At 44.1% G+C, this 16,678-nt stretch overlaps 3 protein-coding genes across 3 annotated transcripts; all 3 read right to left on the reverse strand.

Annotated features, from left to right (window-relative positions):
* Positions 1–2,508: 2,508 nt before the first annotated feature.
* Positions 2,509–3,040, reverse strand: LOC103813351 (histone H3). Its single transcript, XM_018910038.3, has one exon. The coding sequence runs from the start codon at positions 3,016–3,018 to the stop codon at positions 2,608–2,610; it is 411 nt and encodes a 136-aa protein (XP_018765583.2). The 5' UTR covers positions 3,019–3,040; the 3' UTR covers positions 2,509–2,607.
* A 1,016-nt stretch (positions 3,041–4,056) lies between these two features.
* On the reverse strand, positions 4,057–4,959 carry LOC103813349 (histone H4). The gene has a single exon (XM_009086601.4). It carries the CDS (start codon positions 4,900–4,902, stop codon positions 4,591–4,593), a length of 312 nt encoding a protein of 103 aa, XP_009084849.1. The 5' UTR covers positions 4,903–4,959; the 3' UTR covers positions 4,057–4,590.
* Positions 4,960–12,508: 7,549 nt separating this feature from the next.
* On the reverse strand, positions 12,509–13,349 carry LOC108961592 (histone H1.03). The gene has a single exon (XM_030237689.2). The coding sequence runs from the start codon at positions 13,341–13,343 to the stop codon at positions 12,663–12,665; it is 681 nt and encodes a 226-aa protein (XP_030093549.2). The 5' UTR covers positions 13,344–13,349; the 3' UTR covers positions 12,509–12,662.
* Between the last annotated feature and the right edge of the window lie 3,329 nt (positions 13,350–16,678).

Consider the following 16,678-nt stretch of genomic DNA (forward strand, 5'->3'; position numbering starts at 1 on the left):
AGCATAGTGATGTATGTATGAAAGTAAATATAAACACATCTATGTAAATGTTACATACCACTAGACACACCTTCATACTCTCTTCTTCCATTCATGAATTTCAGATTCATCCATCTCTTTCTCGCTCCCCTCTGCTTCAGCACCATCTGGAATGTTTCCCTACAGTTCCAATATTATTTGGTGTATTAAATATTAGAAAATGTTCCCCAGCTGTTACTAGATGATCACTGAGTCTCTTTTAGTTGAAATGGTTCTATGATCTTTTATTCTTTTGTTTGTGCATCATGACTGAGTGCTTTGAGAATTTACACATGGCAATGCTCCTGCTGGAAAAGTACAGGGACTGTGCCTAAGTGTAACCTAAAAGGAACTCTATTATTATAATAATAAAATTACCAGTATATCTGCCTACTCTAAGACTAAGACTTCAGTAGCCTCCATCCTGATACTACTTGTTGCTAAACCTTTGCAATTTATAAATGACTCAAACTTGGTCACTAGGCCCAAATTCCATGTTAGGGAAGGTTAGAATGACTAAAGCCTTAGAAGTGTTACAACTGTAAATAAAGAGGCAGGGGTCACTGGTGCCTGCTTATAGTGCACACCCAGGCTCTATAAAGAGCCTTCCCTGATTCCAGCCTATGGAAACTGCTCTCAAAAGTGATTGAGGAAATTATTCATTATGACTGGGAAGTTGTTAATATCATCTCAGTGATTTCCAGTAAAATTGCTAAAAGTGACTGGGAAGGATTTTACAGCGTTGACATGGTGCTGCTTGTTGGAAAAAATACAGAGTTTCTTTATTTATTTTTCCTAGTCCATGTTAACATGCTCTGTTAAAACTGAAGCAGAAGGAAGAAAGAAAGACTGAGGTTATCCTTTCATTTATTATTTTCTCCAACTTTTAAGAGAACATAGAATTTTTATGGAACTTTTATGGCCTATTGAAATGTTTCCTTCTCTCCCCAGGCTGTTAGAATTTTCTTATAGCATCATGCTGCTTAATCAGGTTATGGGGAAATCTTCATCATGCTTCACTGTTCAACTCCCCTTCCATTCCAACCTTGTTCCAAAACCAGGCCACAACAATCAATAAATTCATTCAGGGGGGCTTGGTGTGGGAGGAACAAAAAAGAAGGGAGAAGATAAAAAAAGGGAATAAGAGGCAGAACCTCCAAACAAATCTTTATCCTCTCAAATTGGCAAACTCAGCAAGTCCTTCTGCTTTCTGTTCCCAGCCACCCAAGCACTGTCTCTGGCAGACAGGGTCTGTAGCTCAGCTTCTCTGAGCAGGCAAACAGCGCCCAGAAGCCTCTAAGGACAACAGGAGGCCACTCTGGTCTCTAACAGCAGCCTTCAAGTGCTCCCCAGTCCTCAGGACTGTGGCATCCCAAGTACTGGATGTGAATTTTTTGCAGATGGAGAGAAGAAAGGAAGATGATTCCAAAAAAACTGGAGAAACATCAGCTATTTATGAATCTGAGGTTTAATTTTAAACTCCTTCTTTTGATTCTCAGACTCTTGTTAGACTGACTGCCTCACAGTAAGAATTTAAACAAAGGTGGGAGCTTAGAAGGCTGGAAACTGCAGGTGTATATATCTGTCCTTCCAGAAACTCATGAAGAATGCTGAAGAACTGGCTGCAGAAACGACAACTCAGCATACATCATATATGGTGATCACTACTGGAGAAATGCAAGTTAAAAGAGAAATGCATTTACTCTCATTAGGGCAAGACTACATGAATTTTCACTCCATGATATTTATATAACTTATTGAAAATTCCCCTTCCACAAAAAAAAAAAAACAAAAAAACCTAAAACAAACAAAAAACCCCCCACAACCTTCCCCCTCCCACCCCTTCCCCTCCACATTTGTATTATTATGGTAACAAATATGGAAATGTTTGAAATATGGAAATGTTTGGTAAGTTATTCCTGTCTGCAGTACTTTTCAATCACTTTCTTGGCCTTTTCAGTTACTTTTCTGTGCTGCAAGAAGCCTCATGCACCCTGTGCTATCAGCATGGTGGTCCATTGTTTTACCGGGTAAAACAATAGATATCAAATCTGAGATAATCAAAACTGATTTATTGTTATGTGTATTCTTGTTTCTGGTGTTAAGAATTGCTGGAGCAAGGGAACAGCCCCCTTAAGGCAATCTGTTTGTTAGGGTTGACAGCAACACAGGACAGTAACACAGGAAGTTTCTGCCCTTGCCTTGAAACATCCTGCCAGGGTTTAAGGTGCAGTTTTCATGAGCATGGGTCGACTCCAGATACAGGAGTGTCCCTGTCAGGCCCCTCCACCCCCCTCTTTTCTCCTCAAAGCTGTCACATCAAACACTCACAGGGATGTAAACCGCTCCATCCTATCTGAGGCTCTTCAATCACCCTCCCTTTACTATTTCTCACACTCCCCCCCACAGAACAAGTTCTAGAGCACTTGTTAATACTTCACTATTTTGTTACGCATCCGCGTATATTTCAAGCGAAATTTTAGGCAGCGCTACAGCTCTTTTAATTGTGCATGTAGTGGCTCTTAAAAGAGCCTTTGGGTCTGCGTGGGTTGCTTTACTGCCAGGCCGGGAAGGGCTGCGGCAGGGAACTTAGGCGCGCTCTCCGCGGATGCGGCGGGCCAGCTGGATGTCCTTGGGCATGATGGTGACGCGCTTGGCGTGGATGGCGCACAGGTTGGTGTCCTCGAAGAGCCCCACCAGGTAGGCCTCGCTGGCCTCCTGCAGCGCCATGACGGCCGAGCTCTGGAAGCGCAGGTCGGTCTTGAAGTCCTGCGCGATCTCGCGCACCAGCCGCTGGAAGGGCAGCTTGCGGATCAGCAGCTCCGTGGACTTCTGGTAGCGCCGGATCTCGCGCAGCGCCACCGTGCCGGGCCGGTAGCGGTGCGGCTTCTTGACACCGCCCGTGGCCGGCGCGCTCTTGCGGGCAGCCTTGGTGGCCAGCTGCTTGCGGGGCGCCTTGCCGCCCGTCGACTTCCGCGCCGTCTGCTTCGTGCGCGCCATCGCGGAGGTACCAGACACTCCAGGAGAGAGAGCGAAAAATGTGCAAGACAGCCCGGCCGCGGCCGGCTTTTATAGGGCAGCCTCGTCTGTGATTGGTCGCAAGGAGCGCCGCTCCCATTGGCTGCCATGCGATCCCAGCCGGTGGCTGAAGCTCGGCCGGAGCCTCCCGTCCCCGCTCCCCTCTCGGTGTGGACCCGGGGCCAGGCCGGGAATATCACACAGGGCTCGTATCCCTGCTGCTTCTCCGGCTGTGCATCTCTGCCAATCCTCCTGACAGATGGGAAACAGCGGAGAGGCTAAAATTGTGGAGCTGCACTTTATCTTTTCTTGCTTTGTGTCTTCGTTTTCGTCAGCTATTTTTAATGATGGTGTGGTTACAAAAAAAGGAACATGTACTTACAATGTGGTACAGAGCTCCTTACGAGAATAGGCACATTATTCCCAAAGACACAAAGCACAGATAGGCTCGTACCTTGAAACAGAGGCACTCAAAAAAATCCAGTAGCACAAGTTAGTAGCTATGATATGTAACAAGCTGTAGTGATTAGGATAATTTTTAAGCTACTATTTTCACGTTTTTCATGTTTTAATTTCACTAGGAAATTCTGAAGGAGAAGCTTCACCTATCATCATCACGATGTTGCCTGATGATGATAATACCTGGGCAACTGACTTTATTTTTTTGTGAAATTTATTGTAAAGGAAGATGGTATTGGTCTATTTAATTTTCCCCTACTCTTGAAGGTAGGAGAAAACCAGATGAGACCACAAATATATATTGATATCATTGTTTGCAGGTGCCAAATAATTCTTAAAGCTTTCATATAAAGATAAAATATGTTTTCGTATCAGTTGTGAAGTACAACCAAAATATTTAATTGGATTCTTCTTCTGTGTTTTTTAAATTGTGTTGACTAAAGTATCAACACATACAAGTCTTCTTTTGATACACTAAAAAGAAACTATTTCGAGGTTCATAATTTGCTTCTATTGTCCAGTCCCCCCCATCCCTTCCCTTATCCCAGTCATGCCCCAATGATCACCGGAAAAGTTTTAGATTTACTCTTTTATTTTAAATGTAAATAAATCATAGGCAAGGAAATAAGGGCGGGGGAATAGAAATACCAGAAGAAAACATTCATCTCAGGGCAACATCATTCCGATTTTTCCAGACTCAAAATATGCATTCAAATTTCTTAATATTTAAATTCAACATAAAATTTAAAATATCAAGACATGGAATAACATTTTACATAGTTGTTTGATAGGTGGACATTGAGAAAACACACCTTGAATTTTGAGTATATGAAGCAAATTTTGAAGAGAATTTGAAACACAAAAGAACCACCCTATATGGCCAAGCCAAATTCCCTGTTAACAGCAAACATACTTGAGAGGTCTCCTAAGCATTGATGGCATTACGTTGACAGTTTCGGAAGCATTTAGAAAACAGTATGTTTTTCTTCAGGTCTCTGTAACATTGTAATACAGCTCTTTTTAAGAAATAGGTGGGTGGCTCTTAAAAGAGCCTTTGGGTGTATTGTTGCGGGGATCCGGCAGGAAGGAGACGCTTTAGCCGCCGAAGCCGTAGAGAGTGCGACCTTGGCGCTTGAGAGCGTAGACTACGTCCATGGCTGTGACAGTCTTCCTCTTGGCGTGCTCCGTGTAGGTGACAGCGTCGCGGATCACGTTCTCCAGGAACACCTTCAGCACGCCGCGAGTCTCCTCGTAGATCAGCCCCGAGATGCGCTTGACGCCGCCGCGCCGAGCCAGGCGGCGGATGGCCGGCTTGGTGATGCCCTGGATGTTGTCGCGCAGCACCTTGCGGTGGCGCTTGGCACCGCCCTTGCCGAGCCCCTTACCGCCCTTGCCACGGCCAGACATGACGAATGCTGTACTTCTAAAGCCGACAGCGCGGGTCTGAGGCAGCGCCGCCCGCGCCGCGGCTTTTATGTGGTTGGGTCCGACCTGGTTGAGGACTGAATAAAAGGGGCGGGGCTTGCATCTGGCTCCCGCCGCCTCCCCTCTATCTCTTTGGCGGGGCGCGCGAGCAGCAAATTTCGATTTGTGTGAATTCCCCTTCCCCCAGGCACAATGGGTTCGGCGTTTCTGTGGCTTTTCGGTGAGCTTCCTTTGCTTCTGATAGCAAAGCGAGCGTGTCTGGTTTTTTATAACGATTCAAGTATTTTTTAAAGCTTTGATATGTCGTGAGAGCTTAGAAGAAAAAACTCATTCAAAGAAAGTTGCCCCACTTACTGATTCACTTTATTTATGCTCCAATTTGCTATTTTCAACGATTCATGCCTTATGTATTTCAGTTTCACCTGCTTGTATGGATTCTCCTGCACGGTTTCACTGTTGATACAGTTTCTTCGCTTTTTTTAAATGGATAATCTTGCAGCAAATTCTGACCAATCATGTTTCTGAGAAATTCTACCCGCCCTCATTTTCTTCCTCACATATTCATTTCCCACCATCTCTGAATGTTATCTCAAGGTGAATTTACCAGTATAGCTATGCTAACCAAGATTTAAATGTTTCACTTTAATTTTTTAAGGTAAAAGTATTCTTTTGGACGAATATTTTTACAGTATTTTCCAGTGTGTTGGTGCTATAAACAGGAGCATGTCTATTTTTAGAACAATTGAAAGATCAAATACTCAAAAGAAGTGTGGTTTTGCATTTCTCGAGTATTTATTCATTCTAGGTTAGGTCTCTTTAGTGGAGGTAAATGTTCTGACATTTTGCTGATGAAGTCAATCTGTATTTAGCAAAAATTATTCAGTAGATTGTTTTCAACATGAAAATTATCTGTAAGGATAAAAGAATTTTCCTGTATTGGGTGTTTGCTGCCCTCTCATGGACAATGATTTTTTGATTGCTTGATAGTCGGGGTTTTTTCTCTTGCTGGCTGGGCAGCTTTATGCAGTGTGTGCTTTCATGAGGATACAACAGAAGATTAAACAATAATAAATCTATATCTTCCCACAGACCACAGACGGACATGTAGCACGTGTTAGAAGAGAAATCTCTGTTCAGTGGCCCCTCCTGCACTGAGAAATGAAAATAATGGGACCTGTCTCATGTTCATGCACCATCTTCTCAGCACGGGCCCAAAGGAAACCCAAATGGGGCAAGGCTAATTCCAAAACTCTGAAAGAGCCATCCTAAAAATCCAAATCTCTGACAAAGGCTCTGTTCCACAAGGAACCTGACAGTATTCTCATCTGGGCTGCACAGGTACTTCTGGAATGCAGTGGGAATGCCATGGCTCAGGGCATGGGGGTATCTTCCCTAAGGCCAGTTTGCTCCTTTCAGGGAGGAAATTTCAGGGACCATGCCTGGACTGCTGAGGGAGGCCAGGATTTCAGGAGAAACTGGGCACTCTGCAGCCAGCTCTTCTGTCACTTCTAGGAGGTTTTGGGAGTAAGGCAGGTGTGTCCTGCACTGGTAAGGATAGACTTGGTGTCCTGCTTGCAGCAGGTTTTTCACTTCCTGAGCCCCCAGCTGTTACCAACAGGGCAGTTTAGCAGGACCTGCTGCAGAACTCCCTGAACTACTCTGCTAAGAAAATCCAGACCTTCAGTCTGTTCAAGCTGACTTCAGGGGCTCTGACTCTACCACAGGTCCTCCCTAGGAACTGTTCCCACTTGCAGATGCCTGCTGTGAGGTTATCACAAAGCCCTGGGCAAAGCACAAACCTAAGCAGACTGTGATAAGTTGTCCAGTTCTGTCAATGTAAAGCTGAGCTTTTCTTTCTGCTTATTTCTCTCTCTCTCTCTTTTTTTTTCCCCAATGGAATAAAATGAAGGTACAGCCTTGTCGCATAAATCCTGCTCCATAATGAGCTGCTTCTGCCCAAGGATCTGTGACTGCCTGTAACATTTTCCTCTGTCTCTTGCTGTCTGTTTGCTTTGTAAAAGGTCAGAAACCATTTGGAAAAGAACTTTTAAAAAATAATGGATACATGCATGTTCGTAACATTAGTCTTTTAACTCATGACAGTAATTTGCAACTAATAAAAGGGAGCAGGTTCTGAGCTGAGTTCCTGCTCTTCTTCACTCACAGCTGATTCTAAATTATACACCAAATATCATCTGTTCTGTGAGGTATCTTTGATAAAATTAGACAGTAACTTAGGATCCATTGAATCATTTCCATTGGAAGAGACATTCAAAGATCATACAGAGTGACCTCTGTGTGGCATTGAGGGTACAGAAACTTGGCAGAAAATGAACACCCTTGCATTCCAGCTGATCCTCACACATCAGAGGGGCTGCCTGCAGCTGGCCTTAATTTCTGATTGCTGAAAATTCAGCCCTGTAAGCTCAGTATGTAAAATAAGAAGCATGAGCACTGATTCACAAATAGTTCAGTTTCATAATTCAGCCCTATAGACCTGGTTGCATTCAATAAGAACTGCTGTAATCACAGACTAGAGAACAGTGTAGTTTCTTGAAGAAACAGAACTACAAATTCAGAATTGCCAGAGCTAGATGCACTATGACAGAGCTTCAACAAGAACAATAATGTTATGTTAACCCAGATATTATTGTTGCTATTATTATTATTATTATTATTATTATTATTATTATTATTATTATTATTATTATTATTATTATTATTATTATTATTATTATGTGATGAATCTTACCAATAAGGCCTGCTCAGCTGGGAGGAGAGAGAGGAGAGTAGCCTGTTGACTGTCTCCAAGGTCTTTTTGTCTTCCTCCCAAACAGGTTAAATATTTTAAAATTCTACCCCCCTTATATAAACATAATCTTATCCCACTCTCCCTCTTATATGTGGCATGATCTGGGTGGAGAATTGAGTAATACAGTCACATATGTGGTAGCACATACTTCATAAAAGTTATTAGCATATGCAGTAGCATGCAATTTAACACATAACTTTTATTGGGCAAAAGTTCCTTTTTTTGCCATGTGTCTTTCAAAGTTCAGATCATGACTTTGCTCCATTTGTGCTGTTCCTCAGATCCAAAGGGCGACCATCTTCCCTTCACCTCCAGCCCAATCATTCTCTCTTGGCATCAAGGATGCATCTCCTGATGTGCACAGATAGCAGGAGACAGTGCAGACATGGGCAGTGAGCTGCAGCCCTTGCCTTGGCCCTTGGTTGTCATCTCACACCTCTGTGCTGCAGGCAAGGACTTCTTTTACTAGATGAAGTTTCAGTGTTTGACGTAAGCCATAATCCTATATTTTTCTTTTTATATTTAATTTCTTCCATAGGTGCTGGCAGCCCAATCCTGAAATCATTGAAAAAAGAATCCTGCAGTCAGTGTGGTCTCAGCTGTTCATGCAGGGCTGATGTACAAAACTCACATGGGAATGGAAGTGCAAAGAGATCAACAAAACACTATGTGCAAAAAGAAATTCTGAATGCAACAGAACTCCAACTCTAGAAATGATTGTCCAAAATTGAGTATGGAGAGTGACTGGGGATCCCAGGAGGAGTCACACCGATGCCTTCATTATGCTTTTACAAGATGTTATGTAGAGGAGAGATCTCAAATTCCCACAGAAAAAAGTATTTGATAACCCTGTGTCCAGCAGAACACGGGGTGCATTGTGATCTAGATAGTAAAAAATAAACTTGTGGAAGGAAAACTCTGTTGTGTAATCTTACTATGTCAAAGGTGTCTGGTTGAAAAGTTGTTCTATACCCAAATCTAAGCTGGTTCAAATCTGTACTGACATGCAGGCAGCAGAGAACAGGTCTGGTAATAATGCTATTTATGTTGCCCTCTTCCAGACTCCACATCTGGCGGTCCCCAGCTTCCTGCCCAAACATTGTAGGTGTTTCACAACTGAAAACAGCTCCTTCCTTTTGAGAACCTGTAAACTTAGTCTTGAAATGTACATAACTTACATTTTACAATTTATTTAGCCCAGGATAACAGGAAGGATTTTTCCCTGCTTTACTCAGCTGTCATGGCTTAACCCCAGCCAGCAACTAAGCACTGTGCAGCTGCTCCCTCACTCATTCCCAGAGATGGGGGAGAAAATCAGAAAAGGGAAAAAACTTTGTGGCTTAAGATAAAGACAGTTTAATTGGCAGAGCACAAGCCATGCAAACAAAGGAAAACAAGGAATTAATTTATCACTTCCCATGGGCAGGCAGGTTCTCAGCCACCTCCAGGAGAGCAGGGCTCAGCCATGCCTGATAGTGACCTGGGAAGATGAAAGCCGTCACTGGAGTACTCCCCTCCCTTCTTCTTCCCCACAACTTTATCTGCTGTGCATGAAGCTGCATGATTTAGAATATCCCTTTGGTCAGTTGGGATCAGCTCTCCTGGCTGTGTCCCCTCCCACCTCCTTCTGCACTCCTGGACTCCTCATGGGTGGTGTGAGAAGCAGAAAAGGCCTTGGGTCTGTGTAAGCACTGCTCAGCAATAACTAAAACATCCCTGCCTTATCAACGCTGTTCCCAGCACAAATTTTAAACAACTCTGTGCCTGAACTAACACAGTTTGCTTTTTATGGAAGCCTAGCTTCTAATTTTCTCTACCAAACATAGAAGATCTCTCAATAAATTATGGAATCGTTTCACTTTGATGTTTTAAGAATTGAATACTTAAGGCAGACGTTTTATTGTTTTTTAAAGATATGATGAGGCCAGGCAGAATAAATTATTTCACCTGACAACAGCTGCCATAAAATATATACACATACACAAGAAGTACAGGAATCACATAACCCACTAAGAGAGAATGAACACATGTATAAATTCATGCTTGAAATTTACCTGGTTTTGTGGTAATCTGACAGGCCATTGGGCTTTGTGGTGACTAATGATGAGAAATTCTGTAACCCCATCATAAAAAAGTGTTCTTAAGTAGAAAATAATTTGTTATTCTGGGGGAGGGAGGAACTTAAACAGAATTCTTTACAGGTTCCCATGGCTGTTCTGCTATATGTAGGCCTTTTTCTAAATCGGGGGTTCATTTGGCATTATTGGAATATCACAGACTTCAGATATTGACATTTACTAAGCACATCTGTGAAATGAACAGCTGACCCTATGGAAGAGAAAATGTGGAAACCCAGGGCACTGGGAATATTTCTCTGTCTGCTCTGGGGTGCCCTGACCCCCAGGGGACCACTGACTTTGATCCTCATTCATGGAGAAAGTATCCCAGACTTCAAGATGGACCAGAATCCACAAAAGTGTGAAATAGATTATAGAGATTAGTGTAGGTGTTTCACTTGGTGAGAAATTTAGGGTTTGGGATTTTTAGTGTGTTGTGGATGCAAGAAAGATGGAGGGCACAGGGTGTTGTCCTGGGTTTCTTCTTCATGCTTCTTCTTCCTTCTTTCTCATGGGTTTGGGTGGCATTTTGTAATTGGGCAGAAAAGTCCCCACTGGGGGCTCTGTGGGATCAGTCATTGGGTTAAAAGGGAAAATAATGCAGGTGTCAGTTCTTAATTGGATAGCTCAGTCTTAAAAGGCCTTGTAACAAGAGATTGTCAGCAATTTTGTGCCTTCTAATGAAAAGCTGCAAACTCACAGTAGTGAGACTGATTTACTGGTAAGAAATAATAAACACTTGAGTCCAAACATGAACTAACATCTCAAATGCCTTCAATCCAGACCCAGAGAAACCAACAACTGGTACTGCCACAAGAAATCAAATGAAACCAGGTCTTTCTTGTAATAAATTGCAGTACTGAACCCTTGTTTTGGGCTATTTTTTTTTAACCTTTATTCTAATTTTGGGGCAGCTTAATATTTAATCATAAAGTATATCCTTTTGGTTTTTGTCAAAGTTATATCCAGACACTAAACACCAGCATGTAGCACACATTAGAAAATACTGAGCAGAGCTCATATATTTTCTTTCTTTTGCCAGTATCATGAGGCATCTTAACATGTTTAATCAAAACAGTTATTAACCATATGTCCAAAAAAAGTCATAGAAGAGTGAGATGTGTTCCCTCTTCACTGCAATCATAAATCACACAACTGAACCTCAGTCCAGTAGGTTAGCAAGGAATTTGAGCCATGATAGCAACAGTAACCCCTGAGTTTTTCTTAGGATATCAGACTTTCTTATGTCCAGTATAGGAATCTGCTTATTAGCTAGAGAAGCCTGCTGAAGGGGGTGTGGGGGCCTGAGGGACAGACAGAGATCAGACACCATGTCAGTGCTTGGTAATTTAAAAAAAGCTGTTTCTGAGGGAGAATCAGTCTGGAGCTGTGCACAGCTCTCCCACAGCTGAACTCAGATGGCATCTGCAGGGCCTGCAGTGCCCAAGCTGAGGGGAAAGGTGGATGAGAAACGATGAATTTGGGTTACTGACTGATATGCCAGTGGTGCAATTGGCATAAACATGACATTACACTTATCCCTGCAGGATTAGTTTTCCCAGGCCACTCTTGCTTTTTGTGACTGCACTCCCTTTTTCCAGTAGGTATGTATGCTGTGCTTCCCAACTCAGCTTCACAAGTTTAACAGGAATTTTTAATTTGATGGTAATTTCGCTCCTGTAATGGACAGTATAACCATTGGAGCTCATATGCACAGTGCATTCAGTGTTCCTGCACACATACACCCTTTCTTGTTGCGTGGAACAATTTCTCACAATATTCGAGTCATCTCTTAAGTGAAAGATCAGCTTTGCTCAAGCCTTGTGCTCATTAACAAAGTAAATCCCTGCCCACCGGCTATGAACACCTCATACTCCCTGTAAGCCACTTCCTCACAGAGCAATCGGGGAAAGGAGCGCGCACTGCACCCCTTAAACCGAGACAGGGAATTGCCAGTGACCAGAGCTGCAATGTGTGTAGAGAATACCAAGTTTTTATGGTTTCAAGTGCGCAGAAACGAAGACCCAGGAAAGAACTGAGCGCGGCAGCTCCGACGAGCGGATTTTGAGCTCCGAAGCGAAGGACTGCACCGAGGCCGCTCGAAACCTCGAACTCCTCGGACCCCGGGGGCCTACGGCTTCCAAGGCGGGCACGAAATGTGACGGGAAGTGAAAAAGGCCGAGAGGATGAGGAAGATGGGAGAGGCGGTACAAACCAAGCAGGGAATTCGAAAGCCTCTTCCGCCAAGTGAATGTAAAGAGAAAGGTGGAGCGCCTTTTTAACCCGAAAATTGCTGGGCGCTAGAAAAGCCCGAAAGCGACGGCCAATGTTTGAGGAGCGCGGGCTTTTCGAAGAGTGCCGCGCTCTGGGGGCGGTGCGAGCTGCGCTTTCCTGCGCGGCTCTCCGCCTCCGGCTGAGGGGAGATGAACCCGGGGAGCCGCAGCATCCCCATCCCCACTCCCCCTCCCAGGAGCCGAGGCGCCCGAAGCGGAGCCTGTCGCTACCGCGAGGAACCCCTGGTAGCACCGATTCCTGCACCGAACGGGAAGGTATTTGCTCGGGGATTATTTATTTAAATGAGACACCGCTGCGGTGTCGCTCTGCACCGGAGAAGAATAGCGCAAGGAAGTTACCGGGTCCATTTAAAAGCAACAGCAACGGAGATACAAAGAACTTTTAATTGTGCACGGATAACGAGAAAACCACTTAAAAAATAATTTAAGAGTTCCAGCTCTTTTTGTGAAAACTTAGGTGGCTCTTAAAAGAGCCGTTGGGTTTATCTGCAAGGCAGATGGGGGTTTTTTTCGCGCCACTTATTTTTTCTTGGGTGCCGCCTTCTTCGCCTTGGCTGCTTTCGGCTTTGCCGCCTTGGGCTTGGCCGCTTTGGGCTTCACCGCCTTTGCCTTAGCCGGGCTCCTGGCTGCTACCGCCGCTTTTTTGGGCTTAGCAGCCTTTGTCACCTTTTTGGGACTCTTGGCTGCCTTCTTGGCTGCGGCGGCCGCCGGCTTCTTCGCCTTCTTGGGGCTCTTTTTCGCTGTCACCGGCTTCTTGGGCTTCTTAGCAGCGCTGGCGGGCTTCTTCGCCGCCGGCTTCTTGGGCTTGGCTGCAGCAGTTTTCTTCTTCGGAGCTTTTTCCTTCACTTCTCCGGGTTTCTTGCTGAGGCGGAAAGAGCCGGAGGCGCCGGTGCCCTTGGTCTGCACCAAGACGCCCTTGCTGACGAGGCTCTTGATGCCCAGTTTAATGCGGCTGTTACTTTTCTCCACATCGTAGCCTCCGGCGGCCAGCGCCTTCTTGAGCGCGGCGAGCGAGAGCCCCTTGCGCTCTTTGGAAGCAGACACGGCCTTGGTAATCAGCTCGGTGACGCTGGGCCCCGCGGGCTTGCGGGCTTTGGAGCCGCTCGCCGCCTTCTTCGGCTTCTTGGCGGCGGGAGCTTTGGCCGGGGCCGGGGCGGCGGCGGCGACATCGGGCGCGGCGACGGGAGCGGTCTCGGCCATGTCAGCTCGGTCCTGTCCGGGGGAACAATGGAGGAGTCGCCGCCGCCGCCCCTTTTATAGCGGCGCCGCGCGCGCTGATTGGTGCGCCGCGCTGCGCCCCACCTCCCGCCGCCGCGCCCGCTGTGTTTCTTCAAGGTCCAAAAAGCACTTTTTCTTCAGGAATTTTGCCGCCTGTGCACCCCGTTTCTTGCCGGAAGGGAAGGGGGGAGTCTGTCCTACAGGCTAGTGGAGTTTCCCCCTAGAAGGAGCGGAAATGAGGAAAACGCGACCGCTGAAACTCAGCGGCGGGCAGCTGCAGAGACCTCGGCAGAGAGAAACCTTCGGTTTATATTTTAAATTAAAATTCTACCGTCAGTGAAATGGGCACAACTGGCACAAAATCTTGTTCTTTAGAAGGTTCTCTGCAAAGCAGGACAAAACCAGATTGGTGTGAGCGGTTGGTGTCAGAGAAAATGGATATTTAATCCGAGGAAGTAACACAGTTTTGCCCCGTGGTCCCAGACGCTGATGCAGAGCTGGCTCCCTCGGCTGAGCCGCTTCCCTCCGAAATCACCGCGCTCAGTCTCTTCGGAGATCACGGTGTCTCAGCCAGTGCCTTTTGGGGAGATGTCTGTGCTTTAGCAGCACGTGTGAAAGTCTATGTACCTTTCCTTATGCTTGGGCATTTCAGTGAAACAAAGCACCGACGTGCCCCTCTGTACGCTGAAGCTACTGTCACTGCATTTTCCATATAACACTAACGAAGCAGCTTGCGTTTGTTAAATTCAGAAATCAGGATAGCTGCAATTACAAGTAATCTGATTTTAATCAGTAATTATTCTCCTTTGCCCCGTAATTAAAATTGACGGGGAAGCAGAATCTGGAGTGTACTGAATTTTGAATTGCGCAGGGAGTCAAACCTGAAAATGCATCTTTTGACGGTATGTTGAGAAGCCAGGAGACTTAAAGCAAAACTGGTTTCTCGGTTTTAATGAAAGAATGTTGATTGTGTAAGTTTGTATCTTTGATAACACCATCTGGTGATTCACCACTTCTTTACTTTCAGAAGAAAAAAACCTACACCTTAGCAAGAGGATTCCTGCCCCGGGAAGTGGTAGCTCCATATTACAAACAATGGATGTTTTTCTTTTTTTTTTTTTTTTTTCCCTTCGTTTTCAATGCAATGTTGCTTTGCTTCAAACACCAGGCAGTTAACAGTCTGCCGGCAGCAGTATTGTGTTCTGTACCCTCCATATCCGGGGCTATCATCAGCTCCTAAAACCCTGCGAGCAGCTAAATTCAGAGCTGAAAGGAGGTGCTAAAGGATGAATGAAATGTCGGTAAAACCTCCCGCTGTTTGAGGGTGTGAAAATAAAGAAACACAGCGACCTCAGTAATTTGAGAAACGTCGTGTTCTTTGCTTATTAGCCGTGTTTAATTGAAAAATCTAAACTGCTACAATCAGAGGAAACACTGGATTTAATCTAGTAATTTGAAATAACTTTTTTTCCCTGCTTGAAGGTAAATGTTGAAAAAATACAGCTTAGTGAGGTCTCCCTTAGTAAACCTATAAAACAAAGGTAAATGCATGTTTTGGATGATAATACCAAGCATAACAAAACCGCGGTGTGACCCTGCAGAATGTTGCATTGATTCTTGATTAATTACAGTAATGAGAAAACAAATTTAATGCCCACTTAATCTGATACTTATTTCCTATAGTGGGAGAGGATTAAGGTCTTCTGTGACACTACTGAACACTATCAGAATGCTGAAATACTTTTTTTCTAAACTAGTAATAGTAACCTCATTGCCAAGAGCAGTTCAAAACCTCCCAGAGGCACTAGTGCTAAGATCTAGAGTTCTCTAGCTCCTTGATATTTTATATAAGTGCTTAATTTTGTCAAGATATTCACATTTATTGGCTGCTTTCTGGGCTTGTACAGGAACTGTTGTAATCTTGATCAACCCCTGAAAGACTCGGTAATCCTTTTATTTCTTCACACTTCTTTATGGCAGAAAGGAATTCTGAAAGTCCTGGAAATGTAAACAGAACAATTAGTATTTTTCCTTATTTTCATTGTCATGTGTGTATATTGATTTTTTTAGAAACAGGAAAGTGTTTAGAGTTGTGATTCTACTTTCTCAAGCTCATCTTTCCTTCAGGTAAGATATCACTGAGCCTTGGAGGTAATCTCTGCCCACTGTGAGAGACAAAGAAACGTCAGATTGGTGGTGTGTGGCAGTGGATGCTGGTGAGAAATGAACCATTATGAGCTCCTGTTCAGTGGAGACCAAAACAAAGGTGAGCATAAGACAGGAAGGGCAGACCTGAGTGTTGATGCAAGTCAGACATCACTTGCCTGACTTTTTTCTTCAGCTATGTTTTGCTTTTGGATATTCAAGCATAATACCTTAGAATCATCCAAGTATTTACATTGTAACCCAGTAAGTGAGCTTTAATTTCTCAGCCACTGTAGACTAAAATTATTTTTTCAGCCACTAGAGAAAACCTCAAAAAAGGGAACATGTTCTCAACACAGCAACTTGGTGCATTTGCATGTGTATACCAGGGAGGCTTCCCCAGGCTTGGATGCTCCATCTTTTCTTCACACAGAAGTTGTGTTTGGGTTTCACCACTCCATTCAGCTTCCCCATATTTTTAAAATCAGCAAATCAGTCAATAGAAAGACCAAAATAGTGTAGCAAAATATGGTTGCTTTTCTTCCAGGGAATAAAACATGTTTATGAATTAACACAGGCCTGTACAGAGATTCTACCCAGAATTTTTTTTGAAGGTTAATAGAGGGGAAAAGAAAAAAAAAAAAAAAACCAACATTGTCAAGTGGGTTCATATTCTGCATCCAACTCCCACACGTGTTGTAAATTAATTACACTTTATGCAGATTGCTTACAGAAACTGGGCATCTACCCTTGCTGCAGTTCCAAAGCTGATGCATAGCACAAATGTTCTAATGTAAAATAAACAATGCTTTGCTTTGCTACTTCTGCCTAAATAAGTGAAAGGCTGCCATTATTTTCCTCTGTGCCCACTGACATTTATTTTCCTGAATGACTAGTAAGGTGAAAATGTCCTATAACAAACGTAGATTTAGTATTTTTATTACCCCATGCCTAAATGAACAGCACTAAAATCCTTCACCAAGTGTTGTGGCTTCCACAATGGGTGAGGGTTCTGGCTTGGTTGTACAGTAATCTTATCTTATATATCTGATAATTTCTAGGCATAGGCCAAGGCCTAAGGTGAGATATGCACTTCAGAATGTTAAAAAAAAGTCTGTATTCCACATTTGAAAGACATATAAATTTTATTTCCTTTTTTTCCTCATGGAATA

This window comes from Serinus canaria, chromosome 1A (genome assembly GCF_022539315.1).
Source record: "Serinus canaria isolate serCan28SL12 chromosome 1A, serCan2020, whole genome shotgun sequence".
Classification (NCBI taxonomy): domain Eukaryota; kingdom Metazoa; phylum Chordata; class Aves; order Passeriformes; family Fringillidae; genus Serinus; species Serinus canaria.

Coding starts and splice junctions, on each gene's coding strand:
- LOC103813349 (XM_009086601.4), bottom strand. CDS start 4,902: ATGTCTGGCCGTGGCAAGGGCGGTAAGGGGCTCGGCAAGGGCGGTGCC.
- LOC108961592 (XM_030237689.2), bottom strand. CDS start 13,343: ATGGCCGAGACCGCTCCCGTCGCCGCGCCCGATGTCGCCGCCGCCGCC.
- LOC103813351 (XM_018910038.3), bottom strand. CDS start 3,018: ATGGCGCGCACGAAGCAGACGGCGCGGAAGTCGACGGGCGGCAAGGCG.